We start from the raw sequence: 16,185 nt of genomic DNA, 5'->3' as shown, positions 1-16,185 counted from the left end.
TAGTATTGTATTTAAATATTTATAAAAACACGATATTGAGAACATCAATTAAATAAACGCTACCTTAATGTTGTGTTTAATTTTATTTTCTTATATAAAGTATTATTTAATTGATTATTTAAAATATATCTTGTTAAAATAATAATTAAATATATTTTTAATATACAATTAAATTTAGCAAAAATCATAATAATATTTTTAATTAACAACTGAATACATATTAATATTTTAAAATTATAACATAATATTATTATTTTAAGGTAGTATTAAATAATGAAACAATAATAATAATAATAATAATAATGTCGGGTAAAACAAAGATTAGGTTGCAGCAGCGCATACATACATTCGTAGTCTCAAATAAATTAGAAGAGACATTGAAGATTAGGTTGCGGTGTCTATTCTATTCTATTCCCATTCACTCTCTTTCACTCACTCATTTCTCATTTCTCATTTCTCATTTCTCTCTCCTATTGCGGCTAGGGTTTTTGTTATTCACCCTCTCCCTTCTTCTCTCTGATCTTCGTTTCTGTCCACGATGGAGAACACCATGCAGGTTTACTAACGCTGGTTAAGCCCTTGCGTTTCGGAAACTGCGTTTCGAGTTTTAAAGTTGGCAATATTCTGAGAGATGGCGACTATGAACCCCTTTGATTTGTTGGGTGATGACGCTGAGGACCCTTCTCAGCTCATCGCCGCCGAGCAGCTCAAGGCGGCCGCCGCGGTGCCGACCAAGAAGCCGCCCGCTCAGCAGCGCGCCGGTCAGACCAACAAGCCGGCTCAGCTGCCTACCAAGCCACCTCCCCCGGCTCAGGCTGGTGAGTTTCTCTGCTCTTTGGTTTTTTTATGTTTTGTTTCTGGGTTTTGTGGTTTCTTAGTTTCTGATTGATGTTTGTCTTGGAATATTTTGCTGTTTTGATTTTGTTTGTTTGCTAGTGCGCTTTATGTATGGGATTTTGTAACAGTTGTGTTGTTTGGTTCGATGGGCTTTTTTAGGTAAAACATGTTGTGTTTTATATTTTTTCTAATATGTTGTTGTTTATGAGCGATTTTTGGAAGTATTGTGTGTTTACATTTGTAGTTGATCATGGATTTGATGTTTTATGTGTGTTTGATATATGTATACACATTGTTAATATTTTATTTTTGTCTACACGATAGATGATTTAGAATCATGTTGAAATACCAGCTAGTGTGTTGGTTCCACTTTGAGGAATTTGATTATGGGTCTAGAATTGGTTTAGATTTAAAGCCAGTTGCTTTCATGTTGGATAAAAAAGTTTGTAGTGTTTTATTACGAACATGGGTTTGTAATAAAAACATCCAGACATATATCACATTATTACGCAATCAATTTTGCGAACACTCACCAAACACTTGCATGTTTGACGTTGGTTGTGTTTAGCGAAAGGAAATAGTATTAAGTGGTAACTGTGTTGTAAGTTTTCTTGTAAGTTATTGGGTTTTCAATGCACAATGAATTGCAAGTTGTGTCGGGAGTAATTTGATTGGAGTTCTAGTTTGTAACACATTCTGTGATAACTCACAAGTCCATTAGAATGTGTGTATTGGTAATACATTTTCGATTTGACCCCTTGTTATTATTTGTAATTCGGGTGTGACATCATATAAATTAAAATATTAATGTCTCTGTGTTTTTTTTTTGTTGCCGAGTTTGTGTTGCATTTGTTCTCTATGATTCTGAATGTTTATTGATGGTCATCCTATTATTGTTTATTGATGTTTTCTGCTTCTGTTATTTGATAGTGAGGGAGTCCAGAAATGAGCCTGTTCGTGGAGGCCGTGGGGGTGGACGAGGTGGTGGGCGTGGATATGGGCGTGGTCGTGGGTTTGGTCGTGACTCTTCTAATGATGAGAATTCATTCCCTGCCACTGGAGCTCCTTTTAATCAGGGTTCTTTTGAAGAAGGAGATGCTGCGAAGTCTTCTGAAAGACGCAGTTATGGTGGACCACGAGCTCCTTACCGTGGAGGTCGTCGTGGAGGTTTCAGTAATGGTGAAACCGGTGAAGGTGAAGAAGGACGTCCTCGAAGAACATATGATCGTCGCAGTGGGACTGGAAGAGGGTGATGTTATCGTTCATGAATGTTTCTTAATTGAGTTGCATGTCTGTTCCTGTAAATATTGATGTCCCTTTTGTCTATTTGCAGAAATGAATTCAAACGTGAAGGTGCTGGGCGTGGTAACTGGGGAACACAAACTGATGAAATTTCTCAGTAAGCATTTTTCTCAATCTAGTTTTCTATAACCTTAATTGTAATAATGTTTACATTGTTTCAGTGGAAATTTTGTTTTTATTTTTTGCTGTTGTTTATAATTTCTTTCCTCCTGGTTTATATTAGGGCAACTGATGAAGTTGGAATTGAAACTGAAAAGAATGTGGGTGATGAGAAGCCTGCAGTTGAAGATGTAACTGATGGAAACAAGGACAGTCCTGCTAATGAAACCGAAGAAAAAGAGCCTGAAGATAAGGTGAATGTCAAGCCTATTTAAAGCATTTACATAACCTTGTTGCTGTATCCTCTGATATTTCTGTATTTTGATTTGGTTTAATTACCCTTTTGATCCCTCTAGTTTCATAAACTTTACCTTTTAGTTAAAAATGTTTCGTTTTAGTCCCTATACATACTATTTTTATTCCCTTTTGTTCTCAATTTCTTTTGCTAGAGGGACTAGAAGGTAAAGTTTATGAAATTATAGGGACTAAAAAGAAACAAAAACAATATGTATAGGGCCTAAAATGGATTTTTTGTAATTATAGGGACTGAAAGGTAAAGTTCATGAAACTTAAAGGATGAAAAGTGTAATTAAACCTTTTGATAATCAAAATACCAACAGTAGATTATGTTCCTTCTTGGATTTTCTGCGTATTGCATTTCACCAAATTGATTTTTTATTTGTTAGTTTGCTTATTATTTTTGTTTGTGATTCTTTTTTATAATTACTAATCTTGTTCTGATTCAGTTGTAAGATACTTTCTCTTTTCCTTGATTATGATTCATAGTTGATACATCTGATTATAATGTCAACAGTTTATGATACCACAGACTCATGGTTTAACAAATTATATACTTGTTAATAAATAAAATGTCAACAGTTTATTATATCAGAGACTCATCATTAACAAATTATATACTTGTTAATATATTTATATTTATATATACTCCCTTGATTTTCTCATTGGTGGTTGCCACTTGCATTCTACCATCTAAAAGTACATCTCTAGATTTAGAGGATCTAAATTGTGGAAAAATTACGTTCTTTGCGATTTTAGTGTTTGTGTTTGAAATTTATTAATAAGCAAGCTGTTGTTCTTTTCATTTGTCAGGAGATGACTCTGGAGGAATATGAGAAAGTGTTGGAAGAGAGAAGGAAGGCATTCCAGGCACTCAAGACTGAAGGGAGAAAGGTAGACACTAAAGTGTTTGAATCCATGCAGCCCTTGTCAAGCAAGAAAGACAATCATGACATATTTATTAAACTGGTGAGTACATTTTTGACTATATGCGCCTATAAACTATCTGTTGTTTTCTTGTTCATTTTATGTTGGTAATTACCTGCTAATATGTTTCGACACATTTATTTTCTCTCCAGGGATCTGATAAAGATAAGCGAAAAGAGGCTTTTGAGAAGGAAGAGAAATCCAAGAAGGTTTGGTTTTTGAATTTGCATGTCTTTGGTAGTAATAGTTCCATGTTTGTCATTTTCTTCAGCTCAATTTTTGAGTGTTACTCGCATATTATTTTGAAAGATTACAAAATAATATTGCACACTTTGCATAGGTTATAAATATTTGATGTATAAAAAATTATAATTTCAAAAGATATTGACATTTTTTTTATAAAAATAAATGTAAACATTTTTTTTAATTTGAAAACTTTAGTTATTTTAATTTAAGGAAACATTATTTTAATGCAATTAGTTAATATCTTTATATTTGATGATGATCGAAGAGACTTGTGTGTTAATTCAAATGATGAAGGAAATCAAGTCTCGACTCAATAACATCAAAGCGGAAAAATTGTTTTGATGTGATAAAAATATCATGACACATTACAATTTGAGAATGATATGACTCTGATTCTAATTTCTTTTTTGTTTTTGTTGTGACTCGTCATTTAGTCCTTTTGTGACAATGAATAGGTTTTTATGCTAATTATCCGACTTTAAGTAATTCTATTTTTATTTAATTAAACTAAACTGCCGGTTGTTTTGACTCAAGTACATCAAGATTTTTCCATAAATTCTAATTCTTATGGGATGATATACCGACACATGCACACGAGTGCTCATGTGCACTTGTGTGGGTTATTTGTGGTCGTGTGTGTGATGATGCAGATGTTCCATTTCTTTATATTTATGGGAAAATTTCACCAACCTCTCAGGCTTTTTAAATGATACACACCTCTCCTCTAGTTTTTAAGTGAATACTAACTTCTTCTCTTATTTATTTATCTGAGTGATACATACAATCCCTTATATAAGATAATATTTGTGCTTTGTTAAGAGAGAAAAAATTATTAATGCAAGTGCTAACAATTGAATTAGACTTGATCTTTTCCTCAATTTTAACTCCTAAATTATATCCTATATATCATAAGTGTTGTGATTCAAAGAATATACCAACATCAAGAAACAATTCCATAGAACTGGTTGAGAAATTATTCTTTTCAAAATTGAAGAATAATGGAAATTTTTATAAAAAAGATGTAGCATTGTACGTAATTCAAAAATAAAGGTAAAGGGTAAAGGATAGCCGTGTATATGATTCATAGAATATGAATAGTCTTTTTTTTTTTTTCCTCAATTTAACTAATGACTTTATTCTTATGGAGGGAAGTGATTTTTTAAAACTAGAGGGGAGGTGTGTCATTTATACAGACTTTATGTGAGTGCAATTTCCCCTATATTTATTGCTCTTTGGAGTAAGTTCTGAGTTCTTATGCTGTCAGTAAAACATTTTTTTATAGGTTTCTGTTCATTTTTTATGAGTGTATTTTGTGTTGATATTGTCTCTGATTATATTTGTGTGAATATATCTTGGACATTTAATTGAAACGGATGCTATGTTTGTTTTGGATGCTCCATTAATTTATAATCTCTTGTCCACAAAATTTCTTGCTCGTGTTGTATCAAATTTTCAGGTTGGCTGTTTGACTGCCAATATGCTTTCCTTTTAGGAGTTTTTTAAACAGTAAATTGTTGATTTCCATGATCCTTGTTTGTTTTGGAACCCAACATTTCTATCTGTTTTTGTAGACTCATTCTGTTTTCGTTTACTTGTATTCTTAGTCTGTCCCAATCACCGAATTTCTGAAGCCTGCTGAGGGGGAAACATACTATAGCCCAGGTGGGCGTGGTAGGGGGCGTGGTGGGCGTGGCTCCCGAGGTGGTTACCGTGGAAGTGCCATCAACAATGCACCTGCTCCATCCATTGAAGATCCCGGGCATTTCCCAACCTTGGGTGGCAAGTGAGGTTTCCAGAACCCGTTTGACATATCCTGGTCCTATTTTCAATTTTGGGTTCTCTTATTTGAACTTAAGCAGGAAAAGAACTATGGTTATTGAATTTCCTGGATTAGAAGGTTCATTTAATTTTATGCCTTAAAATGTAAATTTAGGTTGTTCTTCATACGGTCCTGTATCCCTTGTAGCCTGTTCCCCCTTATGCTTTGCTTTTACTGCGTTTGACATTTTGGGGTATATGGTGGCGGGTAAGACATAAATGTTGTTGAGCTTCCTTTTCTTCATAGATAGACAAGACATCTCAGTTTTGCTTCAATTTTTGGTTTCTTTCCTAAATTCTAGTAAAAAATAAGTTAAATACTGGTGGAAGGTACCCATGTTTCTATTTCTTTTATGGGTCTAGTCTCTATTTGGAGAAATGGTGCTATCTACTGCAAGTGCTTGCTATGCACTACGTAAAGGTTAGCTTGGTAGCGTTTGACACGTGTAGCACAGAATTGAGCAATTTGTCCTATTCGGTGTTCTTTGGTGTTGTGCCCATTAGTGGAGCCAAAGTGCTACATTTTTTATTTGATAAAAAATGTTGCCTTCGTCATCCTGTTTGCTAATCTTTTATGAATACATTCTAAACATATAGCATTATAAATATAATCTAGTTTGTCGGTACCTAAGTAAGGTTGTGTACGGAAAAATATATTGTTGGGAGAGGATATTTTACAAAATGTGGTCCTAAGTCTTTTGAAGATTAGTCATCGACGTAGTTGGTGTGTATTTTGTATTTGATTTCATTGTTGTAAAGAAAATAATGTATGCCAAGATTTTTTACTACCCTAGAATATCGAAAAATATGTGATTATTTTTTGTATTTAAATGTATATTCTATAATATTTAAAGTTTTCAAGACAAATTAAATTTAAAAAATATTATCCTTGAATTAACAGTTTAATCATACAATTTTGCGTTTAAGATATATAGATATACATATAATGTCATTTAGCTTGTTTAAAAAAAATTAGATTTCATGATCCAAATCTTTTTATCTTTGATCTCCTACTTCTGTTTCCTTCATATTTAATGTATCATTCTTGATCCAAATCTTTTTATCTTTTCACAATATTATACATTTTCCATTTTTCATGCTTAATACCATTTTTTTTATCGTCATTCCTAGCATTATTCAAGATAATTTTGTTGCACCCATGCCACGTTTTAAATCATTATCATTTGTTTCTTACCTTGAACAGTTTCATTCCTCTACTAAGATTCCTTATCTTAGCGTAAAACGTTATGATTCACCCAAGATTGCTTTAGCAACTTTATTTTCATAGACATTTCATCCTAAGAGATTAACATTACCTTGTAATTCTGTACTACCTCTCCTAACGACTTTCTTGAAATAGATTGCAAAAATTTTCCCAATGGTTTTAAGTTAGGGTTTGAACTTTAATGCACTAGCAAAACTTTCTCAAATCCAAATTGATTGCAAAATTATTTACATAACTTTATTTCTTCACTCTAATTGATATTCATATATTGTCACGTGACAGCATATGGAGAAGTACTTTTTCAAGAAGTGCAACTGACGGTTATATGTTGCAACTTTGTTGTCTTGTGCCTTTGCAAGTAGCACAAATTTGTTCCACCAGTGGTAGAGGTTTAAAAATTTATATTTGCATGGTAAGAATCACCTTAGATCAGTAAATAGTTTCATACTGTTTTTTTTTATTAAAAAAATTATATTTGTAACTTTGATGGTTTGTGGGCTTTCAGTAAAACATTTAGTCCCAATCTTAAGGGGGCCAATATTATTCTAACATCCTAGTTTTTTTTTTTTTTTTTTTTTTTTTGGCTTAAATAACCCTTTCATCTCTATAAAAGTAAGGAATTTTAGCTTTTAGTCTTTATTTATTTATTTTGAATTCTGCCTTTGTAATATTTTTTTGTTTCAATCTTATATTCTTGTCGTCAAAGTGATCGTTAAATTTAATGTAGAATCAGAAAGTTACATAGATTGATAAACAATTAAAATTTGAGACAACCAAAATGAAAACAAATAAAAATTGAGGGGAGTAAAACAAATAGAACTAAAAGTTTATAAGTTAAATTTACAACAATAATTATAACAACAATAATGTTTTTATTGTGTAACAAACTCAAACAACAAAGACGTTTTCATTGTGTAGTGGGGTTTGATACAAATCAGAAATGTTTCTATTATGTAAAAAACATGTATACAACGACATGTTTTTGTTGTTTATGGAACTCAAATACACAATCAAAATGTCTATAAGTAGACCACAAAAACATGCTTTCGTGGCTTCACTAATACAATGCTATAAACAACTTCTCATTTGAAGCAATGAAATGAACGTTATTGTTACACTACATATTCTATACTTCTACTCTGACAAGAAGGGAAAACAATATAATTTTTTTCATCTTTATCATTTTCACATAAAAAAGAAATCGTAGAGCATTAATGTTAAAAAAAAAAAGAATTAACATTTATGTACCATATTCGAGCAGTCCAATCTACTGAATAGTTTGACAAATATTTTTCTATTCCTTCAACTTTGTCATGTTAATTCTCTATTTGTATTATATGGCATTTTCCATTGCACAATTCTTCCCTTCCCCCTCTCCTCTGCTCTTGTCTCTTCACCTTTAAACCTTCCAAATTGTGAGAGAAAACGATTCTCTTTTACGGTGACAAATAAAAGATTAAGAAAGATAGGAATAAAACAAAAACAAAAACTAAGGCAGTGGAGAATAGGTTGATGAAACTTTAATTGGATTGTGGTGAAATGCTGTCTTCAATTTATGATCTTTTTTTTTGGTCCAACTTCAAACTGTGATTGGACGACACACTTGTGTTGTGGCTACAGCTAGCAAAGGGCATATAAAATGGCCATGCGTAATTGGTTTAACTTACAATATAAGAAAATAATATTACTTGGTCGGTTCATGATCTCCTATATTTTATGTTACTTTTTGTTTGAATTATTTGATTCGGTCATTCAACTTTTTGTATGTACGGATAATAAAAAAAACTACCAATATATAAAATGAATTAGTTCACTTCTAATGAATTCCAAAAGAGGACTTTAGTTTATACATTTTAAGTTAATTCAAATCTTGTGTATTTTGAAATGACGTTTAAACAAGAAAAAAATAGTTTACAGAATAAGATTGAATAAAATAATTCAATTATATTTTTTTTAATGATTCTCAACATCTATGTGAAAAAATAAAACAAAAAGCTCAATTAGTTCCTTGATTAAAAAACTTCTAGCGAATGAGAGTTTGCTTATGCTCAAATAATAAAAAATAATTTATTTAAAAGATTTTCTTCAGGATATTTATAGAATTGAGTTAAAAAAACTTGCAATGCAAACCTCTTCTATAAACTCAATTGCAGCTCACCCTACTTTGCAAACGGGTCTAGTTCTATAATTAATTCAAAAATCCAATTTATATCAACATTTATATCAAAGAATACCAAATTTTTCTCACTAGTATAGTATGTATATCAAAGAATACCAACTTTTTCTCACTCATATAAAGGACATGGGATGTCAATTGACGTGACAGGATAATAACCCCTCATCACCTTCATCACCTTCCCTTTATTGTGAGTATTCATTTATCGAATATCTATGAATTTTTTGGCACATGAATATGTGAATATTTGATAAAATATAAAACGTAAGAAATGAATAAAACTAAAATAAATAATTTTAAAACATGATATTTATATAAAAAAATAATTTTGTGATATATATTTATAAAAAGAATAATTATGATAGATATATTTAGCTTAAAAATAAGTTAAATTAAATTGTTTTACTTATACTTAAGAGTATTTTAATGTTTTTAAAGTACAAATACTAGCCCTTTCATTAAACGAGTATCTATTTAAAATTTATAGCAAATTTTACCGATAGATTTCTGCAAGTAGGAATTGTTTTGTAATCCTTAAATATATTTGCCAAACTACCTCCCATTCAAGTTATACAAAATAACTTATTCTATTTGCCCATACTAGGCAAATGAATTTATCTGTTCTAGAGACTTTCTCACACTAAAACACACCATAGGGCATAGGCCTGTTTTCTCATTGTTGAAGGATTAATTCTAATTACATTCCATAAATTTCCCCAGGTCAAATTTTCTCGCAATGTTGTTCTGCAACAATCTTCACGGGAAAATTGCATAAAATCATACGTTTGAGTTTGGAATCAAAAAAATTAAAATTGATTTTGAAGATGCACAGGATAACATGCCAGTTCATAAAAAAAATTGAATATTAAATTAACCTCAATAAAATGAGCCTCAAATTAAGTCTTTTCAACGTCAATTTGATTCATTGCTGTAAAACCCCACCAATTTGATTCATAAGTTATTATTATACTAAAATTTATTAAACTGATGATCAACATCTTTTAAGGGCAAAGTTAATTATTTTCTCCAAAAGAGGTGTTGGTTTCTACTTTCACTACATTTTTCAAGAGCAAAATGCTTGGCTACAACTACAATACAACCGAAATTGGCACAAATGGAGAAGCCAGAATATGAACTGACAACCTCTTTATTCCTTAACTTTCACTGTTCGTTTAGATTAGTTTTATAAAATAAAAAATAAAAGAAAATAGAAAATATATTTTTGAAAAGTCCATTTTGTCATACTTTTATGGAAAGGGATTGGTTATGCTGTTTCTATGACAGCACATTTCGTAGCAATCAAATAAACAAAAAGTAGTAGCAGTCGCAACTTGAAAGATAAGAGTAGGAATATATATTTAGCATTGATGAGTATTATACTTTGCACAAGCCACATCATTAAGTATATTCAAAGAATGGGATCATCTAGGTCAGTTTCAAACCACCATACAAATTCTGACATGGGTCCACTACTTAGTGAAATAAAACAAAAAAAAAATAAAATAAAATCTTACATGAAATAGATAACCAAATGAAATGGATCTTGTGGTTAGGATGAGCAGCACCCACCTTTCTGTTGAACTGGCTGTCCCCTGATCTGCACAGTTGGAGGCCTTGTATTATTTGCAGGTTGACTTGCCATTCTACATTCACAAGTTACCATCAGATTAGCTTAGAAGGAATAGTTGCCAGACAAGAAAAAGTCAATGAACGTATACATAAAAACATCTTTAATGAACTTAAAGAATTGCAATACATAAAAACTATATATATGCCAAATCATTATATGTGCATTGAGTTTTGCTTGTATTCTGGACTCTAATAAAAAAAGCACATAAGAAAAATAATAAAAATTGACATATGTAACTCTTTTTTGCAATTGATTTTCCTATGTTGGAAGGTCCTACATCACCTAACTCAATTCTTGGAGTGCAGTCTATATATTTGTTGGACAACTTTGCTTAGTGCCCTATTAGTTCTAAGATGAAATCTGATATGATATCAGAGTCCATTATGGTAAATTGCCTATTTTAGTATGCTTACTTATTCTGGCTGACATCTATGGAGTTGGGGTGGGGGAGGAGGGTGTTGGAAGGTCCCACATTACTTGCCTCGATTCTTAGGATGTAACTTATATATCTTATGAACAACTTCACTTAACGCCAATTAGTTTTAAGATGAAATCTAACATTCTCAGCTATGGAAATTGACACCATCAGATACACTGGAGCTAATGAATATGAGCTATACAGTATAATTATTCATCGAGTAAATCGGTAACACATTATTTCCTGGGCTTCTTCTAAGGTCAGGCTGCATTAAATTTTTGTAATCTCCATGAATATCTACTGTTAAGTTATAAACAGGCATGTATACCTATTCTTGATTGAAGCAGCCATTGCCATGAAAGCCTGTTCGACATTTGTAGAATCTTTTGCACTTGTTTCCATAAAAGGTATGCCTATTTCATCTGCAAATGCCTGTCAAAGAAAAAAGAATATTAAAGCTAGTGTAAGGGTAGCTGAATAGGAATATAAGAGTAATAACTCAACAATGGCACTTTGCATGAACAAAAGCTTGAAACTTTAATCTGGTTGGATACAGTCTAGAAGGTTTCTATACTAAAAATAAAGAGTATTTTCTAATAGAGAAACTCTTAAAAGTTCTTGTAAACTTGTATCTGAAGTCCAAACATGCTCTTAATATGAAAAGATAAAAATTCAAAGGATATGCAACAAAGCCATACTTTAGCAGTGTCATATGACACAGCTCTATTATCTGCCAGATCACACTTGTTGCCAACCAAAAGCTTGTTAACATTATCACTTGCATAGCGGTCAATTTCACTGAGCCACTGCTTCACATTATTGAAGCTCTCTTCATCTGTCACATCATAAACAATCTACCGGAGGAAGTGAGGAACTAGTTAGTAAAGCATGCAAGGATCCACCTACACAGGGGAAATCAATATCTAAAAGCACATGCCAAGAAAATCATCACCCACAATGATCCCATGGGCCCCACGATAGTAGCTACTGGTGATTGTCCTAAATCGTTCTTGCCCGGCTGTGTCCCACTGCATATTAAACAGATCATAAACCAAGGAAAGAGAACAATCTATCAATACAGCCATGAAGTTTGGTGATCCACATGGTCTAGCCTAGAAACAATCATTTTGAGCAAAATATTTGTCCAACAAAAAGATTAAAAGGGATAGATCAAGCTCACTGAAGATTTAATATTTATAGATAAAGGACAAAGTCAATCAGATACATACAATCTGGAGCTTAATTGTCTTTCCATCCTGCTCAACGGTCCGTATTTTCTACACAAATTTACATGAAATGATGAGTTTAGACATTGCTTCAAACAGTTCAAGTTAAAAATCTGCATTGTTGTACTCACAAAATCAACTCCAATAGTGCTTATGTAGCTCTCGATATATGAATCATCCTGTAGCATAATATAGAGATTATCATAAAGTTAATCCAAGATTCCAAATTACAACATTAAGCCACAATGTACCATCTCCAATAACCAAGATCAATCAAAATGCAGAGTGAAGCCACCTAGGTTAGAAAGTGACTTATCACAATCTCTAAAAGTAGCTACATAACCAAGAGAAATATGACACAGGCCGTGGGTTTCCTTTCTTTCCAGTTTAATGAAATTCACATGATCATTTAATAAAAAAAACAGGCTAATAGTCCCATTTTCCCACCCTTATTTTTTAATTGTACCTTCTCCAAAAGTCAAACTCACTTGTTCAAATCACACCATAACCAACAACAGGAGACACAGCCTCATCACTTTCAGCAGGAAGAAGAATAAATGGGGAAATTCAGTGCATCTGCATTCTGCAATGCTAAATTTCTTTGCAATCTTTTTTTTTTTCCCTGCATTTGCAGTCGCTACTTCTGCTTGTAAGGAGTTTGATCTCCCTATTTTTCTACTCTAACATCAATATCCTATCAAAATACCTAGTAAAAGTGTATTATATATTATATTCTTAAATAACTGTAGCATGTATTGAACAGCTAAATGATAATCCTGCAAATTTGCAACCATTCTACGTGTGGTGAAAGCATATTTTGTTACACATATAGGGAGGGAGGGGAAATGATCTGAAGAGAAGAGGCAAGTTTACTAATTCATTATGTCACTTTAATTTTCCAAATTACAGAACTCCAAAACAACTAAAACCTCAAACAAAGAATAAAACACGTAGCCATCATCAATTAAAATGTTGCAGTTACCGATTACCATGTATAATCACAGTACACCCAAATGATGGTATTATTCTTTAGGACAAGAGATGTAATAAAGGTTTTAAAATTTGTTCTGATACACAAAAAAGGGCTTCAATAAAATGGTTTTGGTGCACAATGATACTGAAATGAAACGATATTTTGGGTTCGACAAAAATTACATGTCTCAGCTGCAATAGGGTTAAAAAACACTGTTTTATCCGCCACAGACGTTTTCCCCAAAAAAAACCTGTTTCAAATGCAGAATTCAAAAGATGTACAGTTTCAGCATTAACCCATCAGGCTACAACAGTTCACTGTTTCGAAATCCCTACTAAGCCACTCAAGTACTTCATAAGACTGTGATTTGCTGATTCCTCTGAATACAGCCTTGTGGCTGTTGGCAACTAAATTTGGTGGTTATGAGGTTGTGACCACTGACCACAGGCAGGCTGCTAGCAAGAAAGGTGAGAATAGAGAGGAGACTTGGGAGGAGTTACCAAAGAGAAGATATTTTATTCATCAGTCTTGTGGAGGTGAGGGAGATTGATTGTGTGCATGTGTAGGGGTAGAGGGATTGTTTGTAAGGGTGGGAATTTAGGAATTAGGGGGTTTGATTTTGTGTGTGGTTGTGTGGGCACATGGAATTGTTGGCCGTTGGGGGTATTTAGTTAATTTATTCCATGGTTGAGTACTTATCATGACTAATACTTGGCCACATTTTAATATTTTAAATTATTTTTTTTATCAAAGATATATCATAATAAAAATATTAATTACAAGTTATTATGCATATATTATATAATAATATAGAATAGAAAATTGCCTATAGTTTTGTGGTAAGTTGTGGGCAATTCACACTGCAATTGCAAAGTCTGCAATACCTGTAATCGTGAGAACCTTAACATGACAACAATTTAAAACCTTGGATGTAACTAAGAGTAGAAAAAACCCGTAATATGTAAAAAAACATCACATTATATTCTAGGAAACAAAACCAAGTAGTAGTTACAACAATAACTATAAGAAAAAGCAGTTGAAAGCTTACAGCGAATCTAAGAAGAAGACATGATTTGCCAACACCAGAGTCTCCAATAAGAAGGAGCTTGAACAGATAATCACTGCAAAGGATAACCACAGCATATCAACCTTGTTCCTTATAGTATTCAGAAGTAATCATTTGTCTTTCACACACACATTAAGATAACAGTTAAATTGAAATCCAATCGCAAAGTCTTGATTCATGAAGATCTATAAATCAACGTAACAACCTTGCAGACAACCTCTCATGTTTCCCTAATTACACATATTTAGCATTGTTTGATGATCCTCCCGATGAACAGTTACTCAAATCATGCAAACCACAAATCAAACTACCATACACTATGTGCAGTTCAATTTTCAATCCAGTTTGTGACTACTGGTATTGATCAACGAGAAGATAAAGGGAAAAGGAAAAACGGATCATACAAACTCAAATGATTCCTTGGAATCAACAAGGGACAAGATCAGGGTAACTTTCACTTCAAAATCAACCATAAAATCTCACAAACACAACGATCACTGGTGAACCGTGATTGGAAAACGAAAGATTTCAATCCCCCAATAAATAAAAAACAAAGCGGGTCAAAATTTGTGAAAACCAATCAATCTAGGGTTACACACCAACAAGATTTGATGCTAACATGACCCAACCCATGTTCAAAAATTCAATTGCAACCCCGCCTACCCTTTTGGCTGGGAACATCAAAAAAGCGAAAAAGGAACAAACTTCGGTGAAATCAGAGACGATTGGAAGGAAAAGGAATAGAGAAACGTACTACTCGGGATTCATTTCGAGGGAAGAAAGTGGGGACCGGGGATTCGCCGGAGATTGGTGAGATGTCGCTGGAGATAGGTCCGGTGTCGGTGCTTTACCTCGGAATATCAGAAGAATCGCACGAAGGAATCGAAAGACAGCCTCGTTGGTTGGGTTCACTTGTGCTTTTCTTTTGTATGAAAATCGCGTGGAGACGTGACAAATACGGTGACGTATTTGTAATAGAAATGGTTATAGCGTGTGGACGATGTGGGTGGTAGAATCAATTAAATTGTCCAGCATGTATTTATTTAGTTTACGACTTAGGTGAATAAATTTTAACAAAACTAGTATTTTGTGTATTTCAGAGGACAAATATTTATTATATATATAGTCAAAATTTATTATAAATTATATATATAATTGTTTTTAAATATATAAATTATACTTTAAATTTATGATAAATAATTTATATTATAACAAAAAAACTATTTTTAAAATATTAAAATTTAATTTATAAATAAAATATAATAATTAAAAATTTAATTAGATAAAAAAATAAAAACATTTTCTCAAGCACTTTTATCAAAATAATCACTAAAAATATTTTCGTACAAAATAATCATTTATATTAAATATATAACGGTCTATTAAAAAAAATAAAATATTTTATACATCAATTATATAATTATTTTATAGACAACTATATAATTCTTTTATAGATTGATATTATCTCATGTTTTGTGAAATTGTACATAATTTTCCTTTTTTTTTAATATTTACACCGACCTCTCTTATAGAGTGTATAATATAAGATTTTATAAAATAATTAAAAAATATTTATATAATGTCTAAGTTGTGATAGTGTAAAATTAAAGAGATAGTATATATAGACATAAAAAAGTAAAGTGTGTGAATGTAATTTGACAAAACTTCATAGGTGTCAATATAATTTACTTTTTTTTTATAATATTATTTAATTATAAATTATCATATATGATATTATCAATTATAGGGTTAATTAAGTTTTTAAGTCTTTACACTTTTCAAAATTTAATTTTTAGTTCTTAAACAAAAATTTTATCCATCAAGATCCTTCAAATTTTTTATTAAGATTTCTATACTTGAATAAAAGTTTTGCCGAGTTCCCTAAACTTTTTAAAATTTTAATTTATAGTCTTTAAACAATAATTTGAACTCCATTATTTTTTAT

General features: G+C 31.8%; 2 protein-coding genes across 2 annotated transcripts; one reads left to right on the top strand and one right to left on the bottom strand.

Moving 5' to 3' along the window:
- The first annotated feature begins 380 nt into the window (after window positions 1–380).
- Window positions 381–5,802, top strand: LOC109808323 (RGG repeats nuclear RNA binding protein B). Its single transcript, XM_020371264.3, has 7 exons — window positions 381–818; window positions 1,768–2,086; window positions 2,171–2,236; window positions 2,363–2,492; window positions 3,349–3,504; window positions 3,615–3,671; window positions 5,313–5,802. The coding sequence occupies exons 1-7, from the start codon at window positions 632–634 to the stop codon at window positions 5,493–5,495; spliced, it is 1,098 nt and encodes a 365-aa protein (XP_020226853.1). The 5' UTR covers window positions 381–631; the 3' UTR covers window positions 5,496–5,802.
- Window positions 5,803–10,258: 4,456 nt separating this feature from the next.
- LOC109807737 (ras-related protein RABD2a) lies at window positions 10,259–15,187 on the bottom strand. The gene is made up of 8 exons (XM_020370335.3): window positions 14,995–15,187; window positions 14,223–14,295; window positions 12,333–12,380; window positions 12,205–12,252; window positions 11,932–12,003; window positions 11,674–11,829; window positions 11,304–11,407; window positions 10,259–10,570 (listed from the first exon to the last, which is right to left on the bottom strand). Exons 1-8 carry the CDS (start codon window positions 15,006–15,008, stop codon window positions 10,477–10,479), a joined length of 609 nt encoding a protein of 202 aa, XP_020225924.1. The 5' UTR covers window positions 15,009–15,187; the 3' UTR covers window positions 10,259–10,476.
- Between the last annotated feature and the right edge of the window lie 998 nt (window positions 15,188–16,185).

The sequence above is a fragment of the Cajanus cajan genome, chromosome 4, assembly GCF_000230855.2.
Source record: "Cajanus cajan strain Asha chromosome 4, NIPB_CcT2T_4, whole genome shotgun sequence".
Classification (NCBI taxonomy): Eukaryota; Viridiplantae; Streptophyta; class Magnoliopsida; order Fabales; family Fabaceae; genus Cajanus; species Cajanus cajan.
This window is presented reverse-complemented; position numbering and strand designations above follow the sequence as displayed.